Source organism: Mesoplodon bidens, assembly GCF_964165515.1.
Source record: "Mesoplodon bidens genome assembly, chromosome: 2".
Classification (NCBI taxonomy): Eukaryota; Metazoa; Chordata; class Mammalia; order Artiodactyla; family Ziphiidae; genus Mesoplodon; species Mesoplodon bidens.
Window position 1 is genome coordinate 182,268,976 of NC_138177.1, and position 21,017 is coordinate 182,289,992.

The 21,017-nt window shown below is 41.1% G+C and overlaps 1 protein-coding gene across 1 annotated transcript in view; it reads right to left on the reverse strand.

The window, feature by feature from the left end:
• Positions 1-21,017, reverse strand: part of CAMTA1 (calmodulin binding transcription activator 1) — a 904,314-nt gene that overhangs the window by 858,165 nt on the left and 25,132 nt on the right. Inside the window, 2 exon segments of the mRNA XM_081215072.1 lie at positions 13,032-13,150; positions 18,093-18,162. Coding sequence (XP_081071198.1) covers positions 13,032-13,150; positions 18,093-18,162 — 189 coding nt within the window.

Below are 21,017 nucleotides of genomic sequence, written 5' to 3' on the forward strand. Positions count from 1 at the left end.
TGTCTGAAGAGACATAACATCAGAAAGTCAACTGCTCCTCTCTGATGGCAGGCTTCGGGGTGACCTGACCGTCTTTCAACCTGGGCGGCACTGTGTGAAGTGGGGGTGGGGAAAGTCCTGCCTCCCCCAAGGCTTCCTGCCTTGCTTCCAGCCTCACCCTCACTCACCCTGATGCAGAGAACCACGGGGTCTGAGACAAAGAAGTGAGCGTGCTGCCTCAGTCCTCCCTCCCGTGACTGAGGGAAGCTGGAAGCTGCTCGCGTGCAGGGAGCACACACTCCCACCCTCTCCTGCAGGTCTCAAGTTCTTCAGGGGCAGCCCCCGCAGATTTGTTTGGCGACACCGATGACTATCACTAAGCCGGGCTGTCGCACTCAGGGATGACGTATTAGCAGCACACTTGAGTAGAGACCTAAGCAGTATCTGTTGTTGGATTCTTCACGCACTCATTCATTCAACGAACAGTCACTGAACACCCATAGGTGCCCCTAAGTTAATTCTAAGCTCTTGGGATCCATCAGTGAACAGAGCACATGAAGATTCCCGTCCACCGGGACCTGACAGCAGGGGCAGCCACACAACACACAATAAAAAGAAGTAAATTATACGCTATATTAGATGATGATCAATGCTAAATCCAAAGCACTTATGTCTCAATATCCTCATTTATGAAATAAAAGATACATAATCACCACACAGCAGGTTCTGTGAACTGCCTGAGGAATGGATTGTTAAAAATTACTGGAAAATGCTTAAATATAAAGTTTTGATTGATAATAATTAAAGCATTTAACAAAAATGATTCTTAAATGATTAGAGTTAGGAAGTCTAAATTTGGCTCAACAGCACAAAAATAAAATAAAACTTTAACATGCACATTAACAACTGGTCTTCTGATGCCGGGAAAGGGGAGCCTGTCACCACACAGTTTAAAGACATGTCAGGAAAAATGGGAAATGACTACACTCTGACCTCGATTTTATAGATCCTGCTTAATGTGAAGCTATTTTAATGTATCCTTCCTCAGAAATGGGAAGCAGATGACATTTTCCCTTTCTTTCAATTCTTTCTAAACTTGTATTTAAGTGTTTTTTTTCCCCTTCTCTTTCTGAAAAAGCAGCCTTTTGCAGCTTTTTCTAAATAAGAACCCCAGGTCCAATCAGAAAGCCTCCCTCTTGGCAGCTTCTCTGTCCCCCACACAGCTCTGTCCCCCACACTAAGAGGGTGTGACCTCTCAACACTTTGTCCTTGACCTTCTGTGTTGAGACTTTCCTCCTTCCCAACAGTGATACCCACTGACCTCTTTAAAAGAGAACTATTTCAGGCATGAGCTACACACAAAATGATGGTCTCTCTTTCAGGGGCCTGGCTTCTTGAAAAATTCCTGGAGCTAATAAGCAATTATACAAGATTAATAATAGAAAGTCTATCACTTTCCTATACGTCAGAAATGAACGAGCAAAATTTGAAATTTAAAACACAATACTATTTACATTAGCACACCCCCCAAAAAAGGAATTAGGTATAAAAACAAAATAGGTATAAGAGCTATATGAGGAAAACTCCAAAACTCTGATGAATTAAATTTTAAAAAACTAAATAAATGGAGAGATAGTCCATATTCATGGATAGGAAGACTCACTATTGTCAAGATGTCAGTTCTTCTCAACTTGATCTATAGATTCAACACAATCCTAATCAAAATCCCAGCAACAAACTGATTCTAAAGTTTACAAGGAGAAGCAAAAGACCTAGAATAACCAACTCAGTACTGAATGAGAAGAACAAAATCAGAGGACTGGCACCATCCGATCTCAAAACTTACTACAAAGCTACAATAATCACGACAGTGCGATACTGTCCAAAGAATAGACAAATAGATCAGTGAAACACAGAATAGAAAGCCCAAATATAGACCCACATAAACATAATCAACTGATCTCTGACAAAGGAGCAAAGGCAATACAGTGGAGTAAAGACAGTCTTTCCAACACTTCCAGATAGTGTTGGAATAACTGGACATCCGTGTGCCAAAAACAGTGAATCTAGATACAGGCCTTACATCCTTCACAAAAATCAACTTGAGGGACTTCCCTGGTGGCACAGTGGTTAAGAATCCGCTTGCCAAAGCAGGGGACACGGGTTCGAGCCCTGGTCCGGGAAGATCCCACATGCCGCAGAGCAACTAAATCCATGCACCACAACTACTGAGCCTGCGCCTTGGAGCCTGTGAGCCACAACTACTGAGCCCGTGTGCCATAACTACTGAAGCCCACGCACCTAGACCCTGTGCTCCACAACAAGAGAAGCCCCCCCAATGAGAAGCCAACACACCACAATGAAGAGTAGACCCAACTCTCCGCAACTAGAGAAAGCCCACGTGCAGCAATGAAGACCCAACACAGACAAAAACAGATAAAAATTTTTTAAATAAATAAATTTATAAAAAACAAAAAAAAGATGCTCCACATCACATGTCACCAAGGAAATGCAAATTAAGACAACAATGAGATACCACTATGTACCTATTAGAACGGCCAAAATCCAGAACATGGACAACACCAAACGTTGGTAAGGATGCGGAGCAAAAAGAACTCTCATTCATTGCTGGTGGGAACACAAAACAGTGCAGCCACTCTGGAAGACAGTTTGACAGTTTCTTACTAAACTAAACATAGTCTTACCATACGATCCAGCAATTGCACTCTTTGATATTTACCCAAAGGAGTTGGAAACTTATGTCTATGCAAAATCCTGAACATGAATGTTTATATCAGCTTTATTCGTAATTGCCAAAACCTGGAAGCAACCAAGATGTCCTTCAGCAGGTGAATGGATAAATAAACTGCAGTTCACCCAGACAATGGAGTATTATTTAGCGCTAAAAAGAAATGAGCTACCAAGCCATAAAAGGACATGGAGGAACCGTAAGTGCATATTACTAAGTGCAAGAAACCGATCTGAAAAGGTTACATGCTGTATGATTCCAACTCTATGACATTCTGGAAAAGGCAAAACCGTGGAGACAATGAAGAGATCAGCAGGTGCCAGGGGCTGGGGGGATAAACTGGCAGAGCACAGAGGATTGTTAGGGCAGTAAAACTAATCAAATCAATCATTGTACGAAACTACACTAATGGATGCACGTCATTATACATTTGTCCAAACCCACAGAATGTGCAACACCAAGAGTGAACCGTCATGTAAACTATGGACTCTGGATGATGATGACGTGTCGACGACGAGGTAAGTTCACTGGCTACAGAAAGGTACCACTCCAGTGGGGGATGCTGACAGTGGGAGAGAGTGCACATATGAGGGGGCAGGGGGTGTATGGGAACTCCCTGTACCCTCCCCTCAATTTCCCTGTGAACCTTAAACCACTCTAAAACTTAAATCTTAATAATAAAAAACAGCAAAAAATAGAAGGCGTGGCCTGGGTTCAAGGGTTTCAGCTGTGACTATACCTGGAGCCCAGCCCCGCAGGCACCTGCTCACTTTAACTTCAGGCTCAGGTGGCTCTAGTTTCCAGCCCAGGTCAAGCTACTTTTCAGCTTCCTGGTTTCTTGGACACAGGAACCTTTCCCTTTTTTCCATCAACTCCTTTGGAATCCCAGTAAAGTGAATTCAGCGCTAAATGAAGCCTGCCTCAGAATTCCACCTTGGTTCTACCGCAGCTGCCCGACCCGGACGTGCACACACACCCACTAAACGCTGTTCAATTCCCCAGAGCTGGAGCTTCTCCCACTTTCCACATTTCTCCCCAAATGTAAACAGCAGGTTCTTTAAACGTTACATTTATTTCAACTCTACACCCTTCACCAGACCAGAGAACGCACAACCACTGAAACATACGAGAAAGCTCCATGAAATCCACACATCCTGCCCATAAAATGCTACCTAACAGAGAAAACACTCTCCCAAACACATACTTATCTTTCATCACATTCACCCCAGCCCATCTGTGGTTTCTCATCCATCTAGAAAGGAATTCTTTTTGCACTTTTTCTTCTTTTCCCCCAGGCTTCTAAGAAGCATTAAAACTAGAAAACAGGTTATTTTTTTAGGAACTTCTTTTAAAATCTCCAACAGAATTTCATAATCACCAAGACAACATAATTTATCATTAGAAACATTTGGTAGGTAGTATTAAAAAGACTGGAAGGCTGGGCTTCCCTGGTGGCGCAGTGGTTGAGAGTCCGCCTGCCGATGCAGGGGACACGGGGGTTCGTGCCCCGGTCCGGGAAGATCCCACATGCCGTGGAGCGGCTGGGCCCGTGAGCCATGGCTGCTGGGCCTGCGCGTCCGGAGCCTGTGCTCCGCAACAGGAGAGGCCACAACAGTGAAAGGCCCGCGTATCACAAAAAAAAAAGACTGGAAGGTGGTAGACAGGTAGGTAGGTAAGTAGGTAGATGCTGTCAGCTTTAGGGTTCGGCTGTTTTCAGCTATCTGGGCCAAATGGAGATGGAAGGAGGGGATGGGGTGGAGATTATCCTCATGCTCCCTCTTCAAAAAAAAAAAAAAGTCACAAAAATTGGAATATGCCTCCACATACCCCTACCACTGCCACCCACACTTTAAAAAGGGCTCCCTATATTACTTTAGGTAAATACCCAAAAAATAACTTTGCATTTCCTGACTTCTAGGCACATGAGACATGAGAAAAAGACTCTAGAAAGCATAACTGCAACACATATAGCCAAAGCACACTGAAATATACTTGAGTGGTTGAGAGACAGCAAAGCTGAGACTAAAGCCAAGTGAAGTTGCTGGAGAATACATGTCCGGGAGGCTGGGAGTCCTCATCTTGATGAGTTTCACCTGACACGCCCATTCTCAGGCCCCACCCCAGACCTACTAGGGCAGAAATGCTGGGGTGGAGCCCAGCAATCTGGGTTCTAACAAGCCCTCCAGGTAATTCTGACGCCAGCTCGGCAGGAAAATCACTAAGCTAAAGAACGCCAGGCTTCCCTGGTGGCGCAGTGGTTAAGAACCCGCCTGGCAATGCAGCGGACACACGTTCGAGCCCTGGTCCTGGAAGATCCCACATGCCACGAAGCAACTAAGCCCATGCACCACAACTACTGAGCCCGCGCTCTAGAGCCCACGAGCCACAACTACTGAAGCCCACGAGCCACAACCACTGAAGCCCACGTGCCACAACTACTGAAGCCCGCACACCTAGAGCCTGTGCTCCTCAACAAGAGAAGCCACTGCAATGAGAAGCCCGTGCACCGCGACAAAGAGTAACCCCCACTCGCCGCAACTAGAGAAAGCCCGCGCACAGCAACAAAGACCCAACACAGCCAAAAATAAACAAATTTAAAGAAAAATTTTTTTTAAGAATGCCAGCCTTTCCCGGTGTTCTTCCCTCTTCGGTCTCAGCTGACGTTTCAGTGGGGCTCAGCTTCTCCTCACGTGAGTCACCACCACCAAAATCTCCCAACATTACTGAAAACAGTGGGCTCTTTTATCCCCACACAACCCATCGATAAAGAGTCCACAGAATATAGACTTTTAATGCAACTGAAAACTCTACAAGCCCCTACCATCCAACTTAAAAAATGTGGGTCCAAAATGCATCCTCCTTTGCACTTTAACATTTTAAAAAACAAGGTCAGGAGACAGCGCTATACGTTAAGACCTGGGTAAAAGCTCAGTCTCTTCAGTTGTCAACTCCAGTGCTAGACGGGTATGAAAACTGGAGAAGATACCAAAGAAGAACAGGCAGCCCCCTGAAGAGAGGCTGCCTGCCCCTTGAAGGTGCCGACTCCACCAAGGCCAGAGGGACAGAAAACCCCCAGAGGGTGATGAAAATGTTGTGCAATTAGATGGTGGTGATGGGCGCACCACTTTGTGTACATACTACAGACCACTGAATTGTACACCTTAAACATAAAATTAAATGAAAGGATGATTAAGAGTTTGTTGTGTTGGTTTTTTTTTTAAAGTAAACTCCCAAGCTGGCACTCTCAAACAACTCTGGAAGCAACAATGATCTAGCCTCCCAAACTGGAGAGCTCGCTTAAGACAAATCTTTAAAGGTCTCAAAGCATAACCTCACACGACCACCAAAGACACAAAAGAGGCTTAGCAGGTATCTTACCTGCTAAGTAACACTCAGCTGACTGGGGGCAGAGCCAACTCTGTATCCTTTCCAAGACATCAGTGATCCTTGAGTTCACTAAGAAAGCTTTCATTTCACATCTTAATTCACAACCTGAAAAAGTAAAACCTATAACAAGTATATTCTAACATGCAAATTCATTGCTCAAGTCTGTGATTTGCAGTTACAGTGGCAGGGGTATCCAGTAGTGTCATTTAAAGTGTTCTTGGACTAATGAGAAAAATCAGAAGTGAACTTCAGACTAAATGATATATTTGCGCCAAGGCCTAATGACAGACTTAGAGAAAGGCTTGCTGAGCAAAAAGCTGTTTATGACTAGTTCAGTGGGGGAGGGGAGGGGTAACTGCAGGGCACACAGTAGTGCCACATGCCAAATTCAAAAGAACCTGCCTAAGAACAGTCAGGGTTATATTCATGTTGCAAGAGACAATTTAGTTTGGGCAAAACATCATCCATTGCATTGAACTAATGTTCTTAATATAAATTTTATTAGTTTTGTGGTTTCTTTTATGTAATGTATATATCTATTTGAGTTTTATATTCACAGAAGAATTCTAAGAATTAAGAAATTTATCCTGAGTTTTTTGTGTTTTTCCATATTTCACTCATTCAGCAAATATTTATTGAACACTGAGTATGGGCCAAATATTCTTCTATGTGCTACATTTTGAAGTAATATAATAAAAATAGCTTAGGTCAAACTGTGCTGGGTCTACAGAAATGTTCTTCCTTTAAATAAGGATTTCTTTAACATCTTATTCAAATTTTATAAACACTACCCCACTCTCTGCAGGTAAGATCTGCTTCTTTTACTGCTCCTCAGAGCCAAACCCCATCCGTATTGATCTCTCTTCTCCTGTCTCCCCTCACTGACATGGAAGGACGCGCTGCCCCCAGCTTGCCAATGCACCCTCTGCTGCTACCTCTGCTACCACCAATGCCAAGGTGATACAGGCTGTCTGACAAACAGGCCTGTGCTCATTTGGATCTCAGTATCCATTTACCTCACTTCATACTAAGTTAAACAGAGGAATTATGGTTAATCAAACTGCTACAAAATTAACATTTAATTACAAATTTGGTACCATATATAAAAATCAAACGCTTTCACTCTTAAAACCTGGCTCTGTGTATTGTGGGTCATATGTGCATTTTCCTTTTTGTGATTTAACCAGAAAAGCCCTGCCTGGCCTCAGAGAATGACCTGGGACCAGTCAAACCCTTAACAGTGGAGCTCCCTCGGTGGCGCAGTGGTTAAGAATCCACCTGCCAATTCAGGGGACATGGGTTCAAGCCCTGGTCCGGGAAGATCCCACATGCCGCGGAGCAACTAAGCCCATGTGCCACAACTACTGGGCCTGTGCTCTAGAGCCCGCGAGCCACAACTACTGAGCCTGCATGCCATAACTACTGAAGCCCATGCGCTAGAGCCTGTGCTCTGCACGCAACGAGAAGCCACTGCAATGAGCAGCACATGCACCGCAACGAAGAGTAGCCCCTGCTCACCCCAACTAGAGAAAGCCCGCGCACAGCAACGAAGACCCAATGCAGCCAAAAATAAATTAATTAAATTTTAAAAACCCTTAACACTGCCAAAATATCTCACTCACCTTTAAAATCAGAGTATAAAAATACTTTTCAGTTTAGCTCACATCTTGGAAATTTGAAGTCTTAAATGATCCCCCAAAAATGTGGGTCTATGTTTCAAAAAGATAATATGTAAATACACTAGTAAAACCAATCAATGAAAAAATTACAGCCCTAAATCTATGACTTTATAAGTTATACAGACAAAAATTAAACATACAAAAATACTCAAGAGTATATGCCTATACAAAAAAATGATTTTAAAACTTTCTTAAAGGTGGCTTCTTGTTGTTAAGACAAAATAACTGAAATGAAATATAATTTAATAATTTTCAAAGTCATAAAGTCCATTTTTCTTACTTGAATATAAAAAGTTGAGGGAAAAAAGTATTCAGGATTTAAAAGGGTAATTCTCTCCCTTTGAAAAGCATTATACTCAAGGAGTTTTTCTTCTTCAGCTTCTCTGGTATGGCTGAGAATGCATCAGTCTATATGTGTACTGCTTCCTCGGCAGACATTTTTACCATTAAAAAAAAATGCATTTAACGTGAAAATCTCTGAAGCTATCACTAACTACAAACCTGTGCTGCAACTTTCTTTAAGATCAGTACAAACTAGAATTCTTTTTTGTTTGCTTACTCTGGAGAAACTTTGTATTAGAGGAAAAACAAACAAAAGAGCGAGCATTAATAGTTCAAAAATAGCAGCACACAACAATCATCTGAACATATGTAAGGAGAACATTTTCATTATAAAAGGCTCACGGTGCTGCATTAGTCTGGCTTTGGAAGAATGCCACTGGAAATCCAGATCCAGCAAGTGGGGAATGCAGTAGTTACATTTTAAGTCAAACAGCTAATTAACGACTAAACAAAAGGAATTTCAGTCTGGACAACATATATGGAGCACTAATATGTGTAATTATGAAGCAGTCGTTTGTGTAATCAGAAAGCTGCATTAGCATAATTATTTCTGGCTCTGGGCCTTAAAAATATTAACTTAAAATGCAGAAAATTGTAATAGTTCACCTCATGAAGATGTGGATACCAAACTGATTATGAAATAAGAGTTGGTTCTTTAACAAATGTGCTCTGTGTTTAATACATTCTTTCTCTCCTGCTCAGGATATAAAAATCAAGCCTATCAACCCTCCAGTTGTGCACAGGTACAAAATTTCTATTTTTTAATATATTTTCTTCCGCATCCAGAGCCCACATGTGAATATTCATTATTAAGAATCAAAACTCCTTCCCTGAGAAATGAGTGTTTGCTATTTTTTTCAAATCCTCAGAAAAAAATACATTATGTTTACGTATAATACTGGAAAATGCAAAATGAAAAAAGAAGCAAATGAATAAAACAAAAGGATTGGAAGTCACTAAACAGCACGAGATCTCGGGAAAGTCTTATTTGAAATCGTTCTCTGGGACAGAACTGTAGAAAGTATGGACTCCAAAATCAGGCTATATGCTTGGACTTCCAAGGCCACCACTTTCAGGTATTTTAACATCTCTGTGGCTCAAGTTTCCTCATCTATATTGTAAGAATAATCACAAAACCTACCTCATGGTATTAGTTCAAGGAGTAAGTGTGACTATTCACAGAAAGAACTCAACAGTGCCTAGCATACAGTAGATGGTCAATAAATGTTAGCTGCCATAATGGCCATCATCACCATCTCCATATTGTTTTCAGAACCTGGGAAAAGAGCATTTATGGCTGAGAAAGCATATTCTAAAATTGATTTGTTTTTAGGTATTATTTTGCAATTGCAAATAACATTCAAGAAGGGCAGGAGATCTTACTTATTCCAGTGAGTTAGAAAAGGTTAAAAGTGCTTCAGTAGGCCCTAAAATCGGTCTTATCTTCTAAGAGTCTTCCTTTTCAGTGACTTTCAGCTTTACCAAATTTGCATGTGAACCCACAATACTAATCTTATATTAACTCTTTTTAACCCGAAACTAAATTCCAGAATGGATCTGCCAGGTGCGCTAATGTGGTTAACGGTTATGCGTCTTTAATTCAAAGCCTAGACGACACACAGTAGAATGAATGTTCCCAAGAATTAATCAGCAACGTAGAAGAAATGAAGCTCAGACAGAGAGAGACAGGCCCTGTCAAGTGCGCTACCTTGACCGAATTATTTCACCACTTTCAACCCACACTCCCTCATCTGTAAAAGGAAACATTACACACCTTGCAATAGCATTAGAAGGCTCAGAACTAACGATACGCAGCACCCAGTCACCAGCAGGGAGCGGGTGCTGATACGCGGCGACACGTGAAAGGGCCCCATCTCGCCCTCCCTCTCAACGGATGCACACGCACAGTACACACCTTGCGTTTTCTCAGGTAACCGCACATGTTACAACACAGGTCTGAGGAAAGGACTGTCTCAAAAGTACAGAGGAGCCAAATTATACCCAGGAACTCAACGGTATCCACCCACCAGAGAGAGAGAGAGAGAACACGGGCGACAGAGAAAGATGACAGTTGACATCTCATACAGGCAACCCCGGCCGCCAGTCTACCGGGCGAACAGATGCTGTGCAGAGAGTGCGATGGAAAACACCCACATCGGCTGTGCTCGCGACTGCGCTGGGGCCACACGCCCCTCCCAGTGCGAGTGCCTGGTCCCAGGAAGGGGGATCAACAGGCATGTAGTTTCTGCACAACACGGCTCCTAAATACCAGCCGACTCCTTCACGGGGTCCTCCGCCAGGACACGGCACGCTACGCCAACCCCAGGGGGAGGGCGGGCCCTTCGCAGAGCGCGGTGGCTACACTCTACTCCCTGAGCCACTGAAGAGATTCCACGGGCAACGCTGCCTGAACGGGACTCCGCCTCACCCGGGGCCACAAAGCCCCACCGCGACACACCCCCTTCAGGTCTCAGTGGCGACATTAAGGATGGCAGGCTGAAAGACATGGGAAAATGCCAAACCCAGCCAGGTCAGAGAAACAAGTACTTTCACAGGAGTGCTAATTGTTTTGTTCCTATTATCCGAGCCAGTAAAAAAAAAAAAAAAAAAAAAAGACATGTCACCATCACCACGTAACACCCTACAGAATTCACAACTCCTGCTGTCACTCCAGGATTCACGTTTTTTTCCTAAAGCCAAAAATCAACAAGAAAAAAAAGCCAAGGTCCTCCACACAGAAATATGGGCCAACCTTTGAATTCAGTTCTGTCGTAGGAGTTTTTGTCGGTTTTCAGCAGAGAGATCACCGAAAGCACAGCCGATGGCAAGGGAAGAGGGCGTGTGCCGTGGCCCCTGCCAGCCGAGCCCCCCTGCCACGCCCCCGCCTTCCACAGGAGCACACACTCTTCTACCCACATTTCAGCAGAGTGACAGCTCGTGCTAACACCCCACATTTCTCAGACCCCAGTCTCACACTGCACCGGTCGGAAGGGGATGCAGTCTCCCCTCTTAGGACTTGAACTTAAGCCACACTGGGACCTAAACCAGTGGTCTCCGAGGGGCTAGGTGTACTAGGTCCTAGAAGAAAATGCAGAACGACTTCTTATCTGCCTCTTAATTTTGTCCTCTATAAAAATTCCTTATTGGGTATTTCATAATGTATCTAAAATATTAGTAAGGTGGAACATGTAAATAATTCAGAGGTAAACAAACATGTGAAAGTTGAAGGGCTGTGCTCAAAAGTTCCAGAAAAGTTTTGAAACCACTTATCTGAATAATCTACCAACTAAATTTCTGACACCATTACCTCCAGCTTTGTAAGACTCTTAAGACCACTAACTTTAATTCACTAAGCAACTGCTGGTTTCAAATATAATTTCAAGTCATAATTAAAATAAATTGCCAATTACATAAAAAGATAATACTGAAAAAATTATGCTTTGTTACATTTATAAAAAAACTGGAACCAATGTATAACAACATAGTATCAAATCCTGTTTCAGGGATTACTAAGAAACTTACTGAGTTCTTTAATATTTCATGACCTAGTTTTGACTTACTGAATGGTTCCCAAATTGTACTATTTTGCTGATAGAGTAATGATCTACGATTAGGACTAATTTTCAGCACCTGTACTTTGTTTTCATGTCTAAAATGTTCGAAACAGTTAATAGATGACTGATTAAAACAACAGGCCTCCAAACTCGCTGTTTGTCAAAACAAAAGTATTCTATCTGAGGGGGGAAATATAATTTATTCAAATAATCAAAATATACATACCTTAAAAGAAGTTTAAAATCAGTTGAGACAAGGTAACAAAACTATGAGGTTCTAGTGAGTATTTAACTCTGTAAACTAGGGTAAGTGAAGAGACTTTCACATAACCTCATCACTCAAAACGAAAGCATTGTAAATCAAGAATTTGAGAAAACAAGTTTTTTAAAATAAGGGTAAATAGGCAGCACTATGTTCTTCTTGTATCTTAACGAAACTGAGTGCCCAATACAGGGCAGGGTGTTATATTTATAACTTAACTTGGAAGTATTGATAAATGTTGAACGAGCTACACGAATTGATTGAGACCGACTCTGCAAAACCAATAACCCCAGCCATTTGAATTAAAGGAATAGAATTCCCAGCATGATGGACACAGACCCAATTCTCATCACCACACTAAATGGGTATTACCCTAAATTGAAATAGATTTCAAAATAAAAAAGATGACAAAGCAATCCACCCCTAATATTAAGACTTCCAGATTAAGATTTACCAAAAAAGGAAACATCATCCAACAAAATAAACTCTGATTCACTCTACTTCATCAATCTTCCTTCTAACTGAATGTCAGATCAACAACCTACTATATACAGCCTTCACTCTTAATACAAATTCCTATCGTTAAGGTAAACCAGTTAATTCTCCATGCAAACTTTCTTCATCAGAGAGGACAAGAGCTATTTTGCTAATAAGAACCCTGCCCTTCCAAATTCTACAGAAACTTCACATTGTCAAGACACGGCACATTCTGTAGAACACTGGAGCTGTACCCTTATCAGTTCATGACAACATAAGAACTAAGGTTTAACTGAGAGGCGAACAGAGTCAACCACCAAATGCAACACACCAAAATGCAAGAAAACACAAAGACAGAAACTCATGCTACCTTAGTAAGTCAGCGTGCACATTTGATATTTTTCAACGCAAGCCAAGCAGATCAGAGACAGGTCAAAGAACATGTTGGTTCTGTCAAATCCAAATTAAGTATTCTTCTCATTTACAATTTCCTAGTTCAATATTTTGAATTTAAAGCTAATATAAGGTAGTACTATGCAAAATGACCTAGCGAGTTTGCCCTTAAAAAAGAATTGTACCCCTAAAAATAGAAATTTATCTACCTCATTAGTGTTCCAACGGTGCCTCTCTTTGGGTAAACTTGAACATTTCGGCAGACATTCAAGCAGCTTTTTCGGTAAAAAGATTTTTACATGACTACTATTGCTGTTCCCATGATCATCTATAAAGAAGAAAACAATAAATTCAGAGAAGATCATAGAGAAAGTCTCCTGTTAAGTACACTGGCAAGGTCAGAAACAGCAGCTGAGTTTTAGTCACTGGGAGACCAACAGCATTATTCCTCTTAGTTAACAAAACTCATTTACACACTTATCAGATAGATGGCAGCAGGAATCTGGTCAAGAGGCTCTAAAATAAGATTGAGCTTTTTGCTCCATGGCGAGCAAGTGAACAGGGAATACCCCAGCAGCTGCCCATAAACAGAACGTTGCTTTTAAAGGGTCTTTCACCAGGTTTCCATGAAGCACATCAAAACTATAAAATGATTTAAACTCACAACACCTAGAAATCTTCTATTAACAGCTGAAAATGTTTTTAAGGTTTTTAGAAAAGAGGAACTATAATATGACTGCTTACTTTATTGAGAAACTACTACTACTTCATCCCCTAGAATACAAATGAGACTTATCCTTTCCAAAGGAAATTACAAATCTTACACATATAAGGAATTTAAACCTCCAGTTAGCTACCGAGGTAATACAGAGGCTGGCCTTTCTAGCCTAAATCTAAAAACATACACTTTTAATTAATTTGATTTACATATATATCTATACGATTAATGTATTTCATCAAAACATAACTCTTCTAAATCACTGAGGGAAAAGCTCCTTACTTTCAGACTAGATGGTATGTCTATCTGATAATCAGTCTCCCTGAAACTTTCTGAAAGAGATCATTTCCTTTTTTCATTCACTTATTTATTTACATATCATTTCTTGTTTCATTCCTGTAACAAAGTCCCTTTGCCTGGCTCCTAATTTCTTGCCAGGTTTGACACATTTAGGTCAAAGTTTCAAATTACCCACTCCAATTTTTTTTTAATGCCAAATGGAAGCCCCAACATCCACAGGGTACAATGCATAACTGGGTGCCAAGGAGCAATACATTAAAATACTGAAGACTGAATTCGCTCCAGCAAGTCACAGGTGAAATGACTTACTCTGATATCAGTAAGGTAAGAAAGGACTCCAAGTCAAGAGCCCAGGATTCTGGCCCAGTTCTGCTACTTTCTAATTGTGTGACCTTGGGTAAGTTACTTAATATTTTCAGCTTTCCCAAATCAAGGAGAGTGAGATCATCTCTAATTCTCCTCCAGGCATAGATCCCTAGAGAATTTACTGTCCCATTCGGTAATTTTAAATGCCTTACAATTAAACAACCTTATATAGGCATACAGGTATTAGTTAAGAATGCTGAAAGTGAAATACAGTAGTATATTTTTCCAGTCATTTACTACAATTTTGTTTAGCATAAACTATTTTTTGAACATGTGAAAAACATAAAAGAATAAAAAACACTTCTACAGTCATAATAAAATCTTCTCCAAACACTTTTCATCTGATTAACACATTTCTTCTCAAGGAAAAGATCTTAACAGGGAAATACGGGGTATAGAAATAACATCTAAAAAATTTACTACATCTTCCTATAGGGAAGAACTTGAGAGTTTTAGCATATTAAATCTTTTTTGGTCCATGAACTACACAACCAGTTGAATTATAATGCCTATCCTCTATTTCTATAAGCAGTATAAAAACTTGAAAAACTTAAAAATTGACTGCACAATTTTAATTTAATAGCAAAATAAAATTAAACTTTTAAAAAACCTTGCTACGAAACCAAAAAAAAAGGGTTTAACTAAAATCAAGTTCATAGAAAGTTCTGTATTAATTACACACTGTAAAACCTTTGTAGTTTTATGTGCTTATGCATGCTCCCTGCACTTCATCCTCCCAAGGGAGGTACCATGGGCCATAAAACTTTAAAGTGCACAATACCAAATCACATGAGCCTTTACCTCCCTTCTCTCTTTCCCTAAAGTGGTTTTACTCTGCTCTTTAAAAATCTCCCCTGATGTGTATAATCTTCAAAGTAGAGGTGATGTGCATAATCTTCAAAGAAGAGGTGAAAAAATTCTAAAATCTATACTCAATTCCGATATTTACCAATTACAGGGTACCTTCTATGAAAACAGTGCTACGCTAGATGCTCAATCAATTGGCTTACTTTGAATAGTATTTGACTAGTCATAGCTCTGAAAAAACTATTTACGTATAATTTTGACAATGAATGTAATATGAAACCCCCGCTTCTATTTCTGTCTGTGGTCACAACCTGATGTTAATCATCTGTCCTTTTAGCCTCCTTGAAGAACCCAGCTGTCCTGCGGCATAGGAAGCATATGAGTGAGTGTGTGGGTGTATGTGTGGGTGTGTGGGGGGGTGGGGAGGGAGGGAGGGAGAGAGAGAGCGAGTGAGCACTCTTCTCAACAGCACAACTAACTGCTAGAGAAAAGGCTTCTTTCTATCTTCCACTCTGATACCAAATCAGGCAGCGGTGAATCGGCCCAAAGGCTTTTAAAGAGGAAAAGGAGAATAGCTGTGTGAGCACTGTCTCAATCAAGTTTCTAAATTTAGCACTTTATGGGGATGTGTGGCCATGGGTTCAAAAGGAAAAGAAGTATGACAGGCCAACGGGTTCCCCTTAATCAGTTTTTAAACTGTGCTATTTCCAGAATTTTAGGTTCATGCTGTATATAAATTGGATGTTTTTAAGAAACATAACAATGGGTAAATTTTCCCACTGTGCATTATGAAGAGGGCAGTTTTAACACTGGGAAAAGAATATCAGGAATTCAAACAGCCAAAGTGTTAAAACTCGTATTTTCAAATTTCAGTTTTTCTAGTTAAAATGGAATAAAGAGTAACTTTGCTTTCACATTAGAAAAGAACCGCTCACGTGGCTATACTGTATAAAATTGTGTTGTTTAATTAAATGTTGTTTTTTAATCTTTTTGGAGTAACTATAATTGATATCATAATTAGATAACACATGTACCAGTTTTTAAATCCTTGTCTCAGTACAAGGATTCCAACAGTATCTTGAGTTAATGTTAAAAGTAAGTTATACAGTGGTTTCAACTGCATCTCGGTATTTAAATCCAGAGAGTTAAACTCTGACACTGCAAAATGGAAGTGTCAACCAAATACAGTAAAACACTTCACTATCATTATCTAGCAAAATATGTGTGTCTGATACATGACTTCACAAAATAATTTTCTAACCTACTTCACAATAAAAATAACTTGTGAAGCTCTTGAAATTGACAGATGATTTGTTTGGCTGACAGCTATTAATTCCAGAGAATGAACCACCTTTTCCAATCAACCTTCAAATATATTCCAAATAATAACTTTAGAGGCATAGTATAACTCAACTAAAGCTTTCTAAAATGTACGAGAATGCTCATTCACTTAGTTAATTAGGCAAAAAGCAGAATTCTTATTTTCATGTTTTATTTCTAAATCTGAGATTTCACATTACCAAATCCTTCATTTAAATCCAAAGAAATGTATTTGACCTTTTCCTTGGAACACACTGTTGACTTCTACAAGGTAAATCATAACTGTATTAAGTCTAACCTGGAAGTGATGTATCCATTTTATTTTGATTCATAATTAATAAAAATTCAATAATTTTGGTTTTGTGAATAATTACAAACACTGTTATTCAATCAAGTTGATTATGATTAACCTCTCAACCTCTAGAACAAACTGTTCAAAATAAGTTGGTCTAACAGTGTACCAAATTGCTCAATCTTACTGGGAATATATCTGATCAACAACTTGGAGTGGTAAAATTAAAAGGAAGCGCTACAATTTTCTGTTTAGCTCTAATTATTATGTGCTTAGATTTAATTAGTAGGATAGGAACTGATTCAGGAAAACATAAGCGCATATTGTTAAATTCAAGTCAGCACAGTGCTCACACAGCAGCAAACACTGCCATTACTAATCTAAGACCTTCAAATCGCTATCCATCCAAAATAAATATTAATTAAGCACCAACGATGTGCCAAGCCTTGGTATGATTTCTTCTTATTCTTCTCGAAAGAAATTCTCCAAAATGAACTAAACTCAGTTGTAATTATCCAAAAGATTTTTTAAAGGTTAAAAAAATTGTAAGTTTTTTTAATAGAAAAGTATAACTAGTTTTGCTATTTCACAGCCCCTTTCCTGTTCTTAGAGTGCGTGTGATCATCAAATCTTATCCTTTCTATTTTTAGGTGGCCAGATACCCTCTCCCTGTCAATCATATTACCAAACCTCTGACCCAGGTATAGGTCAACTCAAACTCAGGTTTAATAAACTTCTCACTATTTACCTGAATTTTATATTTTCAATCTAAAAACATGTAGGTGGGGGCAGATGAAGTGGCGAGGCCCAGAAGCCTTGCGATCAACTGCCGTCAATTTGGGTTTGGGGCATCCTCTCCTGCTTCGTCCCATTCAACTTCAATCTGAGCTACATGTGATCAAGTACATTTATTTTCTACTATTTATGAGGGAGCAGACATTTGTGGGACTCCATATCAGGCACCCAGAAAGGATTTTACATTGTACTCCTTCATTTAATCGTCACAATAACCCGTCTGGGCATAATCACCCCCATTTTACAGATGAAGAACCTGAGGTTCAGATTAATTTGCCCAAGATCTACAGCTAGTAAGTGGCTCAAGTGGGATTCAGACATGACCTCTGGCTTTCCCCGCAATACCACAAGGCTCCTTCTCTAAGTCACCCAGAATTTGACACTAGAATTACAGAATCGTTGTATTAATGTATCTAACACTTGCAGAGTGCTCTGAGTTTTCCATGTGATTAAACCCTTTGCCTTTGTAATCCTCACAGAAACTTAACGAGGGGAGTATTATTTTGCTACCCCCAGATGGATTAAGTAACTCATCTAAGATCACACAGCAAGTTAAAGGCAGAACCCAGGCCTTCTCACTCCTCATCACAGGCTTTCCTGCACTACAATGATGGAATTACTCGCACTGCCGAGCCCACCCCTTCCTGTAAGTCAAAAGCTTTCGAGTCCTACCTTCTATAGGAGGCACGGTGTTGAGAACACAGTAGGTGCTAGTTCCGCAGAACACACTTTGGGAAACGCTCTAAGGAAACAGAAAATAAAATGTAAAACTAATCTTTGAAAAAGATAAATACTGGCTCTTCTGTGATATTCCTGCCAAAGATGCAAAACCTGAATCTAATCATGAGGAAACATCGGACAAATCCAAATTGAGGAACATTCCACAAAATGGCCTGTAGTCTTCACAAACGTCAAGGTCATGAAAGTCAGAAAGGACTGAGAACTGTTCTGGATCAAAGGAGGCTGAGGAGACAAGTGCCACCCAGGGTCCCCGCGGGGCCTTTCTCTACAAGGTCAGCACTGGGTCAACTGGCACCACCAGAATAGCTCGGAGGATTCGACGGTAGAGGAGTCTGTGTGTTCATTTCCTGATTTTGGTTCCTGCATTGTGGTGATGGAGGAGAATGTTCTTGTTTGTAGGAAACACATAATAAAGTACTGACAGTCAAGGGCGATGAAACATACCGGCAACTCACTCTCTCACATAGTTCGTGGGGAAAGAAGTCCGCTGCACTACACCTCCAATGTTTCTGTAGGCTAAGAGTGTTTCAAAATGTAAAGTACACATGTGTGAAAAAAAGATATATGCTGCTGAACCTCTAGTACCTGTGCAGTTTTTTTTTAACAGGGAGCATATGTGCTGTACGTACAGTAAATTGTTACTAAGAAGAACCAATGCCATTTCATTCTGCAGCTCAGTCAACATTCAACAACATCACTACCGCTTCCCAACAGCAAGGCCCATACCTGACTCATTCAAACGGACCTGTGAGTGCCAACTAACGGCACGGCGGGTGGAGTGGGTCAGGGAGACGTTGGAAGACCAGGTCTCTGCTCTCAGGCTGCTTCACATAGATAAAATTAAAGCTTTCATATAAAAACCTACACCATGTTGTACAGCAGAAACTAACACCACATTGTAAAGCAGTTATACTCCAATAAAGATTAAAAAAAAAACAAACCTACACCACGGTAACTTTTAAAAGGGGGGGAGGGAAATTTCTCTGAGTCTTGCCAGCCAATTAGTCTGGGTCCCTTTTTGTTCAGTTGCAATATTCAATAAATTTTTAGATTATTCCTCCAGCACTATAAACCACAAATTTATATACCTAGAAAACCAAAGACAGGGCTTCCCTGGTGGCGCAGTGGCTGAGAGTCCGCCTGCCGATGCAGGGGACACGGGTTTGTGCCCCGGTCCGGGAGGATCCCACATGCCGCGGGGCGGCTGGGCCCGTGAGCCACGGCCGCTGAGCCTGCGCGTCCGGAGCCTGTGCTCCGCAACGGGAGAGGCCACAGCAGTGAGAGGCCCGCGTACCGCAAAAAAAAAAAAAAAAAAAAAAAAGCCAAAAACAGTTCAACAATCACCCTCAACATTTTACGTTTAAAATATTAAAAACTCAGTTCTCTCACTTACTTGCTGTCCTTGGGAAAGTACTTTAACCTCTCTGTATTACCTCATCCAAAAAAGTACAGAGAATTGGATGGGACAATGCACACACTGGGCTTTAGATTCAAGAGCACCCCTCGCTATAAAATGCCATTGTTACTACGGCTAATGAGGACAATCGTTAACAACGTTAACATTTCCTGACAATAAACTGATGGCTGCCTGGATTTCTTGTGCCACAAAGAGTGCTGCAATCTGACGAAGCTTACTCCCCCGAGGTTCCGATCTTCCTCTCCCTTAGAGCCATGGGAAGTGAGTGCTTCACCACAGAACAAGTCTTTCTCCACAATGTGACCCCGAGCTACCAGGATAACCATCCGTTCCTAATCATTTCTTGTTCCTGGAAAATTCTTGTTCCAGTACTTTTACTGTCCTTCTTCTGCTTGATTTAATCAATAGTGGTGACCACTGATTAGCAATCTGGGCCTGAGGATTCTCCCTGTGAACTATGGACTGACCTCAGCATTCATGTTCCTTTGGAAAATTCAACATTAGTCTCTCCCCCTGACCGAGTGTGGGATTCCAGACTTCAGGCAACATCTTTGAGAGTCACCAGCAACAGCCTTCTCAGCACAGTAATGCAACATCTCATCTTCATGTGGTTTCCAAACTGAAACTTGAAATTTTACGGTGTTAAAAAGAATGTTTTACGTTCAAGACTTAACATTTTCTGGCTTCCTATTACCAAAAAACAAGATAGCTTCGGTTTACCACTGATCAAGACATCTCACAATGGTCTTCTCAAAAGTTTTAAAAACCACTAATGTACAGTGGAACACATTAGTGAATGACTTCATAAAAAGAACTTTTACACCTGACTTCAAAGTTTGATGACAGGTAAATCAGTGGTAAAATATACCAAATAACAAATCGAAAGAATTAAATGCTAAAAACAACATATGTAACAGAAATATCACGAACAACCAACCATGACTTCTCAATAGCAATAAATGAAGTCTTAATAGTTCATTTAACCAGGAAAGAAACTCACTCACATAATCTGAGAGTGAAATCAAATGACATCCTGCCCTGAAAAACACAATGTTCTCAAAGCAAATAAGGCGAAACAAGCAAACTCATATAAGCAATGGCTACCTTGTATGAAGTACCCAGGGGCCAGCCTCTGAGCTAGGTCCTTTCACGGGGCCCCTGAGACCTGTCTCTGAAAGCCAGACTGGCTCTGGAGCGCAGAGAGGAGCACTGGTCTGAGGATCTGGAGCCGTGGGGTCCTCAGCCAGGCCCGCCACTGCCTGCTGACAAGGCCGGGGCAGACAGCTGAGCTCTCTGTGCACAGGCAAGGGCGCAGTGGGAAAAGTACAAGCTCTAACGCCAGCTCTGGACTCCAGTCTTCACGCTGCCCTCCCTGGCTGGCTCTCAAGTCTGACTCGGACCTCTCTTCCCTCGGGAGCCTCCCGCTGACTGAGGCGAGC